Source organism: Notechis scutatus, chromosome Z (assembly GCF_049901735.1).
Source record: "Notechis scutatus isolate UNSWTSFEM ecotype Mainland chromosome Z, rNotScu1.2, whole genome shotgun sequence".
In the NCBI taxonomy this organism is placed as follows: domain Eukaryota; kingdom Metazoa; phylum Chordata; class Lepidosauria; order Squamata; family Elapidae; genus Notechis; species Notechis scutatus.
Genome location: NC_142025.1, coordinates 29,810,570 through 29,828,011, shown reverse-complemented (window position 1 = coordinate 29,828,011; position 17,442 = coordinate 29,810,570). Strand labels below are relative to the sequence as shown.

At 35.8% G+C, this 17,442-nt stretch overlaps 1 protein-coding gene across 8 annotated transcripts in view; it reads right to left on the bottom strand.

Moving 5' to 3' along the window:
- Positions 1 to 17,442, bottom strand: part of TBC1D5 (TBC1 domain family member 5) — a 448,530-nt gene that overhangs the window by 61,383 nt on the left and 369,705 nt on the right. For all 8 annotated transcript variants that reach the window (XM_087945081.1, XM_087945079.1, XM_087945078.1 and 5 more), the window contains one exon: positions 5,330 to 5,415. In XM_087945081.1, coding sequence (XP_087801207.1) covers positions 5,330 to 5,415 — 86 coding nt within the window. The remainder of the gene's footprint in view (positions 1 to 5,329; positions 5,416 to 17,442) is intronic.

Genomic DNA, 17,442 nt, shown 5'->3' with positions numbered 1-17,442 from the left:
ATTGGGATAGGCCTTGGAAAAAGGAGTCAAATCAGTGCAAAAGGCCCCGGGAACATACCCTCCTGCAGTGAGAAGTTAATCACTTTTGTACCCACCTGCTAATCACTGTCCTGGAGGTTTTCATCAACGAGGCAGGGCAAGGATCTAACTGAAAGATGGTTCTACTAACAACATTGAAGACTCTGCCCATTTCCTTTTCCTTCCCCAAACTAGTGACCACACTATTAAAAGCAAATAACAATGCCTTTCTATAACCAAAACCCATCAAAATTAAAGAGTAATCATTAGTGCTTTCAACATCTCTTGTTGTTGCCATTAACAATCAATAATATCTGGAAAGGCTCATACTGCCTGTCTCCCGTTTATGCTCTAAAATAGTGGTTCCCAAAATGGGCGGTACCGCCCCCGGGGGACGTTGAGATGCCTTAGCAATAAGAGGCAAGGGGGCCAGCAGGGGGGCGCTAAGAGGCAGCAAGGGGGCTTTCGAGGCGCCGGCCATGCAGGTTCACTCTTGACTGTAGCACCACTTCAGAGCCGGCACCTTCAGTGTGGAAGTGGTGGCATGTAACGTGCCACCGCGGCCGCATTCAACGTGCCGCCCCCCTGCCACCTCTTAGCGTCCCCAAGGGGGCTGGCAGAGGGACGCTAAGGCGGCAGGGGGGTGTTTGAGGCACCGGGCAGCCCTGCAGTTTCACCCATAGAGGTGCCGGCTCCGGAGTGGTGCTAGTCAATGGGTGAACCTGCAGGGCCAGTCGGCGCCTCGAATGCCCCCCTGCTGCCTCTTAGCGCCCCTCTGCTGGCCCCCTTGGGGATGCTAAGAGGCGGCAGGGGGTGTTCGAGGCGCCGGCCTGCCCTGCAGGTTCACCCATTGACTAGCACTGTTCCGGAGCCAGTGCCTCCAATGCGGCAGCATGTTGGGAAAAGCCACCGCCACCACTTTCCCAACGTTCCGCCGCTGTCGCATTCTGCCTGTCTGTCCGTCCATGTCCGTCCGTCCATCCATCCATCCATCCATCCAAAAGTTCTGTCTGTTTGCCTGCCTGCCTTCTGCCTACCTACCTGCCTGCCTGTCTGTCCCTCTCTCTCTTTCCATTCATCCATCCATGTTCGAAGCGCCGGCCCCACAGGCACATCGGGAAAGTAGAAAGTAGAGCAAAGCCAGTCTGAGAAGGAGGGAGGGAGGGAAGGAGAGAGGGAGTGAGAGAGAGAGAGAGAGAGAGAGAAAGAGAGAGAGACCTGATGCATCAGACTGAATGACGCCTAGTTTAGACTGAGGCCCTTTTCCACATTAAAACATCTTTGCCAGCACATTGAAAAATCTTTGGCTTCTATTAAAGGTTTTGTGGACGAAACATGGTCAAGACTATCAGGAAGCTCTCACATTTTGTTGAGGCTTTAAACAGGATCCACTGGACCAGATCTCCACCCTAAACATTACTTTTCCCCAATGTATTACAGTGCCAATTCTGAAGAAGGCAAACCCAAAATGTACTGGTAAATTACAAGGAGAACACACACACACACTCCCTTCTAACCCTGCTGGAGCAGATGATTGGACTAGAATAGATATCTCATTATCTTTCTCCTCCCTCTCTCCCTCCTTCTTTATTTCTTTTTCTTTCTTTCCACCAACGCCAGAAAGCCACCATCAGTGGCTCTCTCCCTCTCTCACACAAACAGAGGCAGGGGTGGGATTTAGACCCCTGATCTAAAGCTGTCAAAACTCCAAAAACAGGTCAAGTAGCTCTGGGGAGGCCAGTCATAAATTAGAAAACTTGCTAAACAGCCGGCCATTAAGTGAGGATCACTTGTATTTGGTTTGCCAGTCACCTGGCCACGCCCACCCAGTCACATAACCAGTAAGCCACACCCACCCAGTCGTGTGACCAGCAAGCCACACCCTCAAATTAGACCACACCCACAGAAATTTGAATCCCACCCCTGGGTGGGGGGCACCGAGGATGAGTTTGTAGCACCAAGGGGGTGGTGGACTGAAAAAGTTTGGGAACCACTACTCTAAAACAATCTTTGGGTCTCTCAATCTCTCTCTTCCTCCTAATAAAGAAAGATGTTAGTGGACGTATTCATATTGTTTTATAAGCTGACTGTATATCATTACAGTTAGAGATAATTTGTTCGTAACTACCCCCTTTCTCTTGTACAATAATTTTGGTGGTTCATTAACTTTTTTGTGTACATACTCTTAACTTGCAATGCCCTTGACATAAATAGCAACCATCTTAAATTGTTGTTACAAATTTTACAAGGCCCATGATATAGATATTTTAACAAATGAAGTTCTATCTTTATGCTAGTTTTGAATGCTCTGATACATAAATGTAAGATGATTAAGACTATAATGCAAGGGTCACAATTTCTTTACCATCATGGGGAAAAGATGGAAATATATCAGAAAAAGGGACAACACTGATAAAAAATGAAGGTTAGTTACCTTATGGTCATTAAAAATATATTTAAAAGCAAGGTATTGTTTAAATGAATGTCAAGGATACAAGAATGCAATACATGGAGAAAACAATTTTGTTAATCATAATAAGAATAGCTGACCTTGAATATCAATGAGATATTTTTAAAACAAAGCTATGCAATGATTCAACCTCTACAGTGTGTGCAAATGAAATGTTTTGTTTTATAAAGTTGATTCAAGGACATCTCTTTCTGCATACAAGAACTAGAAAAAAAAAACGGCTATAATACGGTAAATTTATTTATTTTTAAATCTGCACAAATTCTTGTAAATCAAAGTAATGTAAATGTGAATGAATTTGTAACAGTTGGTTCCTCTTTTATTTTTTTTCTCATAGTAGTATGGATTTCTAGTCAGTTAGATGCTCCAATTTCAGATGAGAAAGACCTATTTCAACAATAATAGAATGGAATAGAATACCTTTATTGTCATTGCATTCTACAAATACAATGAAATTTGAAAGCTACTCCAGCACAGTGCCCCAAACACCACATCACAATCATACTACAGAGATAATAATAATGATAATGATGATGATGATGATGATGATAATGATAATGATAATGATAATGATAATAATAATAATAATAATAATAATAATAATAATAATAATAATCGTCATCGTCATCGTCATCATCATCATCATCATCTAGTCTAAAACCTATCTAAAACATATAGTAAGTTAGATAAAAATGCCACTATATACATAGGACTAAATCACATATGCATTATTTGATTCAAGACAATTATTGCCTTGGAAAAGAAACTGTTTCTCGGACTATTAGTCCTCATTTTAAGACACCTATAGTGTCTCCCTGATGGTAACAGTTCAAAATATGAATGACCAGGATGAGAATGGTCTGTGGAGATTTTTAATGCTCTAGAGAGGAGTCTGGTCTTTGCAATCTCTTCCAAAGAAGAAAGACAGCAACCGATGATTTTTTGTGCTGTTTATAACTCTCTGGAGCATCTTCTTATCCACTACAGATCACCCAGCATACCACACCATTACACAGTATGCCAAAATGCTCTCGATGGTAGAACGGTAAAAAGTAACCAGCAACTTCTCACCCAGATCACTCTTTTTCAGCAGCCTCAGAAAGTGCAGGCGCTGTTGGGTCTTCTTTGCAGTGGCCATAGTGTGGACCAACAAGTAAGGTTGTTGGAAATATGAGTTCCTAGAAATTTAACTTAAAATGGTATCTACTGTATAATTGAGTAATATTACAAAACTTGTTCAAAGCAAGTCATCTTTATACCTAAGTTCTTCTTAAGGCTAACCTTATTAACTGTTAACAAATAAAATATAACTTATTACCTTTTAAACCCTATTAAAAGTGAGATATACTTCACTAACATACAGCTTAATTTGCTGCTATCTCCCTTCTGATATTATATTACATAAAATTATATTAGCTTACTATTATTCTAGTAAGTGTGCAAAAGAATAAACATATCTAAATGTCACAGACAATTCAGCAAAATTTGAATAATATCTTTAAACTGTATTTCCATAAAATATATCAAAATACCACTTATGCATCATCACAAAATCTCCAGAACTGTACAGCCTACAAACTTGAAATTTGGCACGTATGTTCTTCTTGGCTTCTAGGTGCTCACTAAGAAATGATTTTTCAAAATGACCATCAGAGCATTAGTATTTCATATATTATTAACACACTCTGATGCTAAGGAGTTCTTCTCCCCCTCCCCACCTGAAAAGAACACAAGCAGAAGAGAGGAGTTTCAGTTTCATTTCATAGCAGCAACCAGCTTTAATACAGAACAGTTGAGCTAAGCCACGTCCAGGCTCCTTGCTGTCTCCTTCTTGCTCATACAGAAAATACTGCTTCAGTTTCCAAACAGCCCTCAACTCTCTCACACACTGACAGGATGCTAGCCAGATGAATCCCAATGGATGCTGGTAGGCAGAGGCACAATTCCCCCCCCCCCCCCCATTATTTTCCTCCCCAAAAACTAAGCCCGATCACAGTTTCGTAGCGAAGCAGGGGTATAGAGCTAGTACGAAATATGAGCACATCTGCCTTATAGACTGTTGATGGCAATATATCAATTTTTGTTTTTAAAAAAGTTTCTCTCCAGGGGTCTTCAAACTTGACAGCTTTAAGACTTGTGGACTTCAACTCCCAGAATTCCTTATCCAGTCATGTTAGCTCAGGAATTCTGGGAGTTGAAGTCCACAAGTTTTAAACTTGCTAAGTTTGAAGACCCTTGATCTAATTTCTCTAGATACCAAAGCAATAACTTGCTGGAGATTTATGCCCATGAATCCTTGTCTTGTAGATGTTGTGATTGTTCACAGGTTAAGGAAAGACACAATTTAATTATGTGTGAAGTAATATAATAACTGGGGCGGCGGGGTGTGTGTGTGTCAACTATGCAAATAACAGCCGGTCTTAAAATTGTAGTGGCTAAGTATTTCTTACAGACCAAATTCTTACTACCAATGTTCAATAACTTGTATAGTCCCTTGAGTCTCAAATAACTGAAAAAAATTTTCCATGTTAATTTGAATGCTCTTTACAATTGGCTGTGACAAATAAAGTGGGCTTCTTGATACTTGAATTTTAGCTATGGAATAGCCTCTATCAGGTCTACCTTTCAGAGATTTCAGAGCAATATAGGTGTCACAATAGGCAAGGTCTTTCTTGTGTCAACTCAGTTTTCTAAGATTGAGAAAATTATTCTAATATTTTGTTATCATCACTGAATAATTAGCTAAAATTTTTGGTTCCTAACATACATAAAATATATTTGAAGTATGTATTGGAATTATTGACAAAGCACCTTTACAGATAATATACAAAGCATAATTACCGAGTTTTATTCATTAAGTCAGCTCCACGTGCTTTGTAGTAATCCAAGTTCTGTTGGAATTGGTGAGCTATAGGTCTGGGATTTCTCTAGAGAGAGAGAGGGAGAGAGAGACGGAGAGAGAGAGAGGGAGAGAGAGAGAGGGAGAGAGAGAGGTATTGTTAGAGTGCATAATTGAAATTTTAAAATGTGACCAACCTAATTCCATCCAATAAGATTTAAATTAAAAGTACTGACTTTTTAAATACATGCATTAAACATCAGAAACAGAACTATTCAATCTCAAGTTGCAGTGTACCTTTCTTAACAAAATTTAACAAACTAGCACAACCACTAGATGGTGCATCCAGCCTTTTTCTACACTTATCAAAACATTCAAGATGAAACATTAGGCATAAATAAAAATGCTATATATAAACATATATGTATACACATATACACCTCATTTTTATTCATTAATAATATGATTTTATGAATCATTAATAATATTAAATATTAGTTTGCTATAATGGGAATTGAATAATGGTTATTAAAATGCTAATGCACATATAATCAGTATGATGTACAATTAGTCCACCATTTTATTTGGTAGGGTTTCAGGAAGAGGGAATAAGACTTTTTAAGATCTATTTTTGAAGATAATAATTACTGCAAATGTATCTAAGATTTTTAAAATTTAATCCATTTCTAAAAATAAAAATTTTCTATTAATAGATAACACAGAGATGGTTCAAAGGTTCCAGTGATAGGTTTTTAGGACAAAAAGACATAGAAATATTTTTCAAAGTCTTACAAAACATCAATTAAGGAATCAGTTGGAGGATGGAAAAAGAAAAAAAAAAGCTATTTTTAAAACTGGTCCTTCCTGATTGATGTCTAGATTGGACCGAACTTGGAGAGGCATATTGAGATCATTTCAGGATACTATTTGATCATGGCCTCAATGTCCCTTAATTTATCTTTTTTTTTTCAATTGCTGAGTTAGGAATTTCTGGTATTTCTATATGAGGTATTTCACCCCTTTTAATTAGACAGAATTACTCCTGGTCCTGGCTGGACATTTTGATTTATTTTCATTTTCTGGTGGTTCTGATAGTAGAGGTTAGGTAAGGCAGCAAAGTTGTTAATATAGGATTGAACGGAACATGAGAGTTCTGATTTCTTTGTCTGTCTGTCTGTCTGTCTGTCTGTCAGTCAGTCAGTCAATCAAATATTTATTACAAAGACCAGTACAATTAAAAATGATCCAGGAATTTTAGAATAAAATAATAACAAATAAAATCTACGTTGAAATTATAAACTAGCAGTTTATTTATCAGTTGCACATAAACAAGAGCGCAGCATAAACTATAATGTAATAGTCCTTAAATTGTGAAGACCTATAATTATTAGGTACTAAGATTTTCTAGTTTGAAATGTGACTTCTTTCTCTGCTATCAAGGATGATAGTGTGACTTGTGGATTAAATTAAGCTACATGTAATAGGTGATGTTAATTATTATTTAAATCATATTTATAAATATAATTGCGACAAATTAAATATTTCACCCACTAAGTTATTTTATACATAGCAATATATTTAACTGAATCATATTTTTTTAAATACACTTTATTGATTTTACAATTAAAATAGACCAACAACACATACATAAATGCAAGAGAGAAAAAGAAAACAAGAAAAAAAAAGAATAGAAAGAAAAAGATAGAAAACAATTAAAAACATTTTCATCTTCAACAGTTTGTGAGACCTCCTTTTTATCCTTATTTTATGCCATATACACAATTAATCCTTACATATATCTTTATATCACTACTATGATTCTATCATATCTTCTTTTTCCTTTTAGTGTGAAATCTGTCTTTGGTCTATCCATTTGTATCAGCAGTTCCAGCTGTCGTAATATATTGAAGTGTCTTTATCTTTTAATACCAAGGTTAATTTGTCCATTTCTGCACAACTAGAAATTTTTTGAATAATCATCCCCTCTGATGGAACATGAGGCTGTTTCCAACATTGTGCAAAAGCCAATCTGGCCGCTGTCAAAATATGTATTATTATATATTTCATTTTTTTTGGTAGTTCTTTATCAAAGATCCCTAATAGAAAGGACTCTGGTTTAAATTCGATCTGTTCTCTTGTCATTTCCTCCAGCCAATTTATAATTTTCTGCCAATATTTTTGAGCTTCTGTACAAGACCACCGCATATGGAAGAAAGTTCCCTCTTTTTTTTTGCATTTCCAGCAGTTCAGACTCATATTGGGGTGCATCTTCGCTAATCTCGAAGGAGGAAGGTGCCACCTGTAAAACATTTTATAGACATTTTCTTTGTACGCTACCGATTTTGTGATTTTGTTATTTCTACCCCAGACCTTTTCCCATTCTGTTAAGGTGATACTACGTCCTGTGTTCCTACTCCAGGCTATCATGTTCCCTTTAACAATTTCTTCCTCTAATTCTACTTCTAATAAATAATTATAAAAATTTTTTTTGCCTGATCCTAACAAAATTTTATCTAATTGCTGGAGTTTATTATTAATTCCAAATTCTTTCTTGTGCTGTTTGTATCTACTTTGAATTTGCAGATATGCCCACCGATCAATTTTTAATCCCTGATCTTGAAGGTCTTGCCACGATTTCAGATTTCCTTGAGTATCCAATAGGTCCTTATATTTAATCATTTTAGTAATATCCAGATTATTTGAGTGAGTCATTGCTTCCATTGTTGAGATCCAGATTGGTATCTTTAAGTAGTGTTTTTTCCATATTTTCTTCCAATTAGTCAATAATGAATCTCTGATTAGGTGTCTGTGAAAATATTTCTGGCTAGTTTTCCCAATATCCCATAAAAAAACATGCCACCCCCTCTGTAAGTCATGGCCTTCTAAGAGTAATATTCTCTTATTGCTTAAATTCACCCATTCCTTCAACCATACTAAAGAGGCCGCACTATAAAACAACTCCCAATTTGGGAGTGCCAACCCTCCCCTGCTCTTCATATCCTGCATTGCCTTTGAGTTTATTCTAGGTTTTTTCCCTTGCCAGATGAATTTTGCAGTTATTTTGTTAAGTTCTTCAAAAATCTTTTTGTGTACTTTAATTGGAATCGTCTGAAATATTTAGAGGAATTTTGGAAGAATATTCATTTTAATAGCAGCAATCCTGCCTAATAGTGAAAGTTGCAGTTTTCCCCATGTTTCTAAATCCTTCTTTACCTGTTGCATTAATTTGTCATAATTGTTTTCCTTTAGTGTCTTACAATGTGCTGTCAACCATATTCCTAAATATTTAACTTTCTTTATCACTTATAGTTCCATAACTTCTTCTAGTTCTAATTTCTGTTTTTCTGTTAAATTTTTAATCATTAATTTCGTTTTCTTCCGATTAATTTTTAGACCTGCTACTGCTCCAAATTGGTCTAATTCATTCATCAATTTTTGTTCTCTTTCTCATATCATCCGCAAACGCTTGCAACTTATATTCTTCTTTCTTAACCTTTAATCCTTTTATGTCTGGGTTCTGTCTAATTCGCATTAATAATGCTTCTAGTGATAATATGAAGAGCAGGGGTGAGAGTGGGCAGCCCTGTCTGACTCCTTTTTCTATTTTTATTGGGCGGGTATATTCCCCGTTTATTATAATATTCGCCTGTTGTATATCATAAATGGTTGTTATAATATTTTCAAATTTGGTGCCTAAATTCATATTATAATTTTTTGGGATTAAAAATTGCCAATTTAAGTTATCGAAGGCCTTCTCTGCGTCTAAAAATATAAGTGCTATTTGTTTTTCGGGGTGGGCTTTGTAAAATTCTAAAACATCTAATACTATTCTTAAATTATTCCTGATTTGTCTGGTTGGGAGAAATCCATTTTGGTCTTCATGTATATGCTCATTTAAAATTCTTTTTAGTCTACTTGCTATAATAGAAGAAAATATTTTGTAGTCAGTATTTAGCAAAGAAATCGGCCTATAATTTTGTATATATCGGGGATCCGAATCCTCCTTTGGGATCAGTGAAATCAATGCCCCCTCCATGAGTCCGGCATCCCGGCTGCCAATAAGACGTCATTAAAAACTTCCACCATAAGAGGTCCTATTTGTTCTACTATTGCCTTGTACAGCTCCCCTGGGATCCCATCTGGCCTGGGGATTTGTTGTTTTTCTGGTTCTTTATTGCTGATTTCAATTCGAACCAAGTGATGTCTTTGTTTAATAATTCTTCCATTTCTTCCCCAATTGCTTATCCTTCATTTCATCTAAATAGTTTCTTATCCTATCTTTGTTAACCTCTTCCTTTTTATATAACTCTTCAAAATATTTATGGGCAATTTCTTTTTTCTGTTCTATGCCTTGTTGTATATCCCCCTTTCCATCTATTAGCTGATAAATCCATCTTTTTTCTTTCCTTTTTAAAAATCTATATGATAGCCATCTCCCTGGCTTGATTGGCATGCTCAAAATGAGTTTGTCTAGTTGTATTCAGAATTTGTTTTGCTAAGCGTATTTTTCACGGAGCTGGCGTCGTGACGATATGGCATGCGATCTTGGAGGTCTGAGATCACTGCCGATATCTTTGCTCCTGGATGGTCCATTTGGATCTAAACTGTCCCGAAGAGATGGTGAATGTAAAGAGCGCATCCTGTCGATCCCAGGGATGTCGCAAAGTCCCTGATAGATCCAGGAGAAGCTCTTTTTGCAAGCGGCAAAGAGGCAGCCATTAAAGCTGCTGAAGTTGGGACAGCTCCGAAACAAAAGAGAACGGAAGGAGAAAGTGTGCCGGTTTGGTGAGAACTTTTTCTTTATTTTAAGATTTGAAAGGACACCCTAAGGAAAAGAAAGAATCTGTAAAAGTTTTGACAGAAGTGATTAAGCGGCGATTTTAAACAGGAATGTCAAAGTAATTTTTTTTTCCTCATTGCTGGATTTTCTACACATGATTTTATATTTTGAAACTGGACTGTTTTTTTTCTTCTTTCACCTATTCTTTCTCTCCTTTTTGACTTTATAATATTCTAGGCTAGAGACTCCCTTTTAGTCATCTTTTTAAATATCTTTTTCCCTTTTTAATTAATTTTTATTATATTTTGTTTGGAAAAGGAGGGGGAAAGTGAAAGCAGAAGAAACTTTGTAACACTGCCAACTAGAGGCTTGGAAATATTCTATTTCTTTTTCTTGACTAGACAAAGCTGAGAAAGAACTGAGACTTCTTTTCAAGGACATTGCTATTTGATAAGATAGAGGGAAGAGCATGGGACAGTATTATTGCAGGTGCTCTTCTGGGTTTCTATCAACAGCTGCAGTCTGGTGTTGAAGCTAATAGAAAAAAAAGGTGATAAGACTCTGGAGAAGAGAGTCATAAATTTTAACAAAAGCCTTGGATAATCAAACAAGGTGCAGTGTGCTCTTTTTATTTTATTTTTTAAGCAGTGCTATTTCTTACTTCAACAAACCCCCTCCTTACTAGTTTACTTTTCGTAATAGCTATTTGGATTTTTGGCCTTTTGGAACTTGTTTTTCTCTTTCTTTTTGTCTTTTGAAGTCAAATTTTTACGTTTCCTTCCTTTTCTTTTTAAGGAAGTAGTCTCTTTTCTTTTTTCTCTCTCCCTCCCCTTGCTTTTTTTTTCCTATTTACCTTCCATATTGGTTTTTTTATTTTTTATTTTTGTGGTTTTCTTTTTTTTCTTATGCATCCTTTTATACCTGAGATCTCTTAATTGGATTAAGGTGTTGAAGAACCTGAAGAACTATTCTTTTCTCTTTTTTTAATTTTTTACTTTTTACTTTTCCGGTCTTTTTCAGGATTTAACAATTTTTTCTTTTTTGTGTGTGTTTATGGTCTTTTCTTCCATTTTTGAGTTTTTACTGCTATCTAGCCAATCGATTGGATTAAGGTATACAAGAACCTGAAGAAATTTTATTATTACTATTATTATTATTGCCACTATTTGGTTTCTTTTTTCCTACTATTTTTATTTGGAATTGCAATTGGTTATTTCACAAGTGGATTAAGGTTTAGAAGAACCTGAAGATTCTGAATTGTCCGAAATGAGTAGGAAACTAACAGCCCCTGGTTCCTCAACTTCTACTTCTTCCTTTTCACCATCTGGAGGACAATGTTCAATACAGACAATGTCACAGCAAGAAAAAGAACAGGAAAAAGTGACCCTGCAGATGATTATGCAAGGAATTCAAAATATTGAAATAAGAACAGAGAACATTGAAAAGAGAACAGAGAACACTGAACAAAGAACAGGGAAAACTGATGAAAAGGTGGAGAACATTCAACAAATGATGATGAAGTATGATGAGAGATTCCAAAAAATTGAAGAAGATAAACAAAGAGATAAGAAGATTGGAGATATTGATAGCAGATTAACTGTGGATGAACAAGATAAAAGTGGGATGCTGAGTTGGGAGATGGACAGATCAGAATTTTATCTCAGATTCCAAAACATAGAGGAAGAAAAGGGACAAAATCTAGTTGAGATAATGATAGAAATTTTGGCTGAAGCCTTGGAAATAACTAAAGAGAAGATGATGGATGGAATAGATGAGGTTTATTGAGTCTTCACAAGATATGCAATGAGAAATAGCTTACCAAGAGAAGTTCACATCAGATTTACAAAGAAAGCCATTAAAACGCAAATATTGTAAGTGGCAAGAGAGAAAACGTTGAAATATAAAGACAAGGAGATTGTGGTTCTGAAACAAGTACCCAGAAGAGTGAGAGAGATGAGAAGAGAATACCGATTTCTGATCAAAATGCTACTTAAAAAAGAGGTGAATTATAGATGGCTGATTCCAGAAGGTTTAATGTTCACATGGCAAGATCAGACACATAGAATTGACTCAATTGAGAAAGCTGAATTATTTTACACATAATTTTTTGGAGGAAAAGAGGAAGAGGCAGAAAAAGAAATGTCACTAATTGAATTCCAAGAGGACTGCCAAATGACGACTGAAAAAGAAGAAGGTGCAGTAGGTGGAAAGGTGGAAGCCAAAGAACAACGTGAATCAAGATCTACGAGAGCTGCTAAACCTAACTACAAAATATAACCATGGAAGAGAAAAAACTGATTACAATTAATATAAATGGACTTAACTCAGCTGTTAAAAGGAAAACTTTCCATAAATTAGAGAAATTAAAATTTGATATAATCTGCCTACAAGAAGTACATATCAAAAAGCAACATGAACAATTGTTGATACAGCCCAAATTAGTGAAAATATTTACTTCTTTGACACAATGCAAGAAAAGAGGAGTGGTTTTATACATTAAAGATATTATCTCACCGAAATTTATCTATACTGATGACGATGGAAGAACACTAATGGTGGAAATAATGGACAATATGAAAACACTCCTGATTGCAATCTATGCCCCGAATGACAATCAAGAAGAATTCTATAAAAAATTACATATGAAAATAATTGAACTGGACTATGCTAATATAGTTATGATGGGAGATTTTAATGGAACTGTAGATAATAAACTGGACTATACAGCACAGAAAACAACAAAGCAAAACAGAAAGACTCTCCCTAAACCTTTTTTTTAAATGGTAGATGAAATAAATTTAAAAGATACATGGAGAGAAAGAAATGCTAAAACTAAACAATACACCTCCTACTCAAATAGACATTTATCATGGTCCAGAATAGATATGATATGGATGTCAACAGAATTGTTAGCTAATATTCAAGAAACAAATATTGAAACAAGTATTTGGGCAGATCACAATCCAATGACAATTAAATGGAAAGGACAAAGAAGAAGATTTAGATGGACGTTAAATAATACTATATTAAAGGAAAAAGACTTCACACAGTGGATGGAGAAAGAACTGGCTTTCTTCTTTAGAGAAAACAAAAAAGAAGATTCATCAATTCAGAATGTATGGGATACAATGAAGGCATATGCCAGAGGCTTGATACAAGGAAAAGAAATACCATGAAAAGACTAGCCTCTAAGGCATTAGAGGATGAGTATAAAGGACTCGAAAAAGAGCTACAGAAAATGCCACAGAAAAAGGACATTAAGTTAAAAATGGATATAATTAAACATAAAATGGGTCTAATAGAAAAAGAAGAATTAACACAGAAAATCAGAGGTGCTAAACAGAACTACTTTGAAGATGCAAATAAACCAGGTAGATGGTAGCATATAAATTGAGAAAGGAGAAAGAATCTAGGAAAATATTGCAATCAATAGATGACCAAGGGCAAGTTTGCTATGGTAGTAAAGAGAAGAAGGAAATCATATGAGACTATTTTGGGAAACTATACACACAAGAGAATATTGATGAGGAAAGAGTTAAACAGTATTTACAGAATGCTAATTTACCCCAGATACCTAAAGAGATTGAAACAATGTTAGAAAGCAATATAAAGATGATGGAGTTAACTGAAGCACTTAAGAAGCAAAATAATGGAAAGGCACCAGGCCCAGATGGACTTCCGGCAGAATTTTATAAAACACTACAAGAATCATTGAACCTTCCATTGCTAGAAGTTATGAATTAAGTTATGTTAAAGAAGAAGATACCTAAATCATGGTCAGAAGCTTATATTACACTTGTCCCAAAAGAGGAGGCTGATCCATTACAAATCAAGAACTATAGACCTATTTCCTTACTAAACACAGATTATAAAATTTTTGCTTCGATATTGGCAGAAAGACTTAAAAAATACTTAAACAATTTTATCCATCCTGATCAAAATGGATTTCTGCCAAAGAAACAAATGAAAGATAATGAGAGTAATCTTGGACACTTTGGAATACTATGAGGCACACCCTGAAAAACAAATGGCTTTGATATTTCTAGATGCACAGAAAGCATTTGATAATGTGAATTGGCGATTCATGTTATTACAGCTGGAACAGATGGGCTTTGCTAAAAAAATTATTCAAGCAATAGAAGCTATATATCATAAGCAAACGGCAAAGGTAATGATAGAGGGAGAACTGACAGAATCTACTGATATAAGAAAAGGAACAAGACAAGGGTGTCCACTATCACCTCTGTTGTTTGTGTTAACCTTGGAAGTGCTAAACAGAAATATTAGAGAAGAAAAGGATATAAAAGGGATGAAAATTAAAAAGGAAGAATTTAAGTTGCAAGCATTCGCAGATGATCTGGTTTTCATTTTAGAAGACCCACTAGAAACAGCATCAAAATTGATAGAAAAGATAGAGGCATATGGAAAGGTGGCTGGTTTGAAAATAAATAAAGATAAGACAAAGATTTTAACAAAGAATATGCTATCAAGACAAAAGGAAGAACTGGCAGATCTACTGAAAATTCAGGTCACGAATAAGATCAAGTACTTGGGGATACATTTGACAGAAAGATGCAGTACACTAAAAGAGAATAATTATATCAAACTTAAGCAGCAGATAGCGCTAGATTTGGCGAAATGGGAAAATTTACAACTGTCATTAATAGGGAGAATATCAACAAGCAAGATTAATATATTACCCAGAATTTTATATTTGTTCCAAACAATTCCAGTTAGGCTTGGAAAAGATTACTTTGAAGATTTAAATAAAATTGTGTTGAAATATATATGGCAAGGTAAGAAAGCGAGAATAAAGTTAAAACTTTTGCAAGATGCTAGAATTAGAGGAGGATTTGGTTTGCCTAATTGGGAGTTGTATTATAAAGCTACAAATCTGATGTGGGTTAAGGAATGGATAACACTAAGAAATACTAGATTGTTGACATTAGAAGGACATGATTTGTTGTTGAGGTGGCATGCTTTTTTATGGTATAAAGGAACTAAAACACAGGGGTATTTTAGAAGACATTATATACGGGAGACTCTGTGGTTAAACTGGGAGAAGATTAAAAGACAATGTTATTTGAAAATTCCAGTCTGGCTATCGACTATTGAAGCATTTTCTTATCCTATAATATACAAAAAGAAACAAACAGTTAGATATGGTGAAATATTGAATGAAAAGGGTGAACTCAAATCTATACAAAAACTAGAGGAACAAGGTATAAAGATGAATTGGTTTTCATATGCGCAAATACATTCAAGGTATGATAAAGACTCTAAAACAGAAGGTTTCTAGGATAAACTGACTGATTTAGATAAGATTTTGACAGGTACTGACGAAAAGGTGATTAAAAAATTGTATGGATACTTATTAGAAATTAAACTAGAAGAAGAAAAAGTTAAAGAAACAATGATTGCTTGGGGGAAGAATTTTGGATATGGGATTGATTTAGAGAAATGGCAAAAATTGTGGTCTCAAAATTATAAAATGACAACGTCAACAGCATATAAATAAAATTTGTATAAGATGTTTTACAGGTGGCATTTTCCCCTGACAAGAATAGCAAGAATGTTCAAGAACAAATCTGAAAAATGTTGGAAACGGTTGGCAAGAGTCAGGAGGGTGCTTTCTTCCTATTACTTCTTTCCTTTTTTTCTCCCTTCCTTTCCCTTCCATTTCCAGTAGGCAGCTAAATGGCTGTTGCAACATAAGGAAGTAAGTGAGACTAGCTGGGAACCTATCATAGAATGTTGAAATGAAGAGTCCTCATGACCACAGTTGCAGCCCAGTTACATTGCCACAATTTCCCCACATTTCATTTTTCAAGAGTCATGGGTCCTGGATTTGAAACACATTCTGTAAGCCAATTTGGCTAAAAATTATTGTTCTATGATACATTGTTTTGCCCAGTTAAAGATCACAACAGAAAGAGCTTCAATAATATATAAAATGAATAACAAATAACAAAACAACCCAACTCAGAATATTGTTTGGAACAAGTAAAAAAACACAGAATCTTGCAAGCCTGAAAGCACATTTTCCCTCCATGCCAAGAAAGTTGCTAGTTTCTTCTGAATTATTTGCCCCATCCATAGCTATGCTGCAGGCTAAGATTATTTTTATCTGACCATTCCTTGGCTGCACCTCTTCTCTCTATCTCTCAAGATAATACCCACATATCATTATGGTCTCTTGCTTGCTAAACACATCACCGAAATCAGCATATTTTGGGTGGTAAGGCTTTAGAACTCTTCTTCTGCTATTATGATTTTTTTAATAGAAATCAAAATGTGGCCTTTACAAAGGGAACTAAAGCTTATCGCCCAATCAAATAATTTGAGACTCATGGACTCAAAGCTAAGTAAAATCAACAGTAGGTAGAATTTGGGAGCATGGGCAAGATAGAAATCCAGGTATTCTATATCCAAAAACAATAGGCCTCCAGCCCAGGTGAGCTCCCCCCCACCAATGTTTATACAATCACAAGAGCTTGTTGATTGTTGAGGAATGCCTTCTTCTTTTACAAAATATAAATTCTTCCAAAACTGATCATGACTATGGTATATACACCCAGTCAACCTGGGATATACAGCCCCACAGACACTACTGGATATTATAGCTCTAGAGCTTGGGGTTTCATTCTTTCCCCACTTTAAGAGTCCATCTATAGCAAGTAAGGCACATTTTCTGAGATAGTGGGACATGGCTGCTTTGCTGGATATGTAGAACAAAATGACTCTAGCTCTTACAGCAGGGGTTCCCAACCCATGGGCTGAGGCCCATTCAGAGTTGAGCCATAGAGGTGACAGGTAAGCCCCCACATAGCTCCACTTGCACGCATAGCTCCAATTGTGCAAGCAGCAGGCGCATGTGCCCACTGTTTGAGCAAATGAAGCTGTGCGTGCATGCATGTGCACCTACTACTTATACAAAACACTGGTCCACAAACTTGGAAAGGTTGGAGACTACTGTCTTACAATACAAGGCCTACCTGCCTGGAACAAGCTTTTTACTTAGGATGAGACATGGTCTAGCTCTGCCAAAATTTATAAAAATTTTTGAAAGAGAGATGGAAAATATCAGAACATCAAAAAGGGGAATCTTTAACCTGTTTGATTCCTAGGATAAATTTGATCCATCAATATATAAAAAAGGATGGAATAAACCTTGCAGCATATATGGGAATTTTGTTACAAATGATTTATCCAGGATTTTATCTGTTTACGCATTTCTGGAACTGATCCATTAAATGGCCTTAAATCTATTCATGGGTCCTAAATAGATACAGAAAAATGTAAAATAATATAAAATTGCAAGTTTTTCTGGTAATA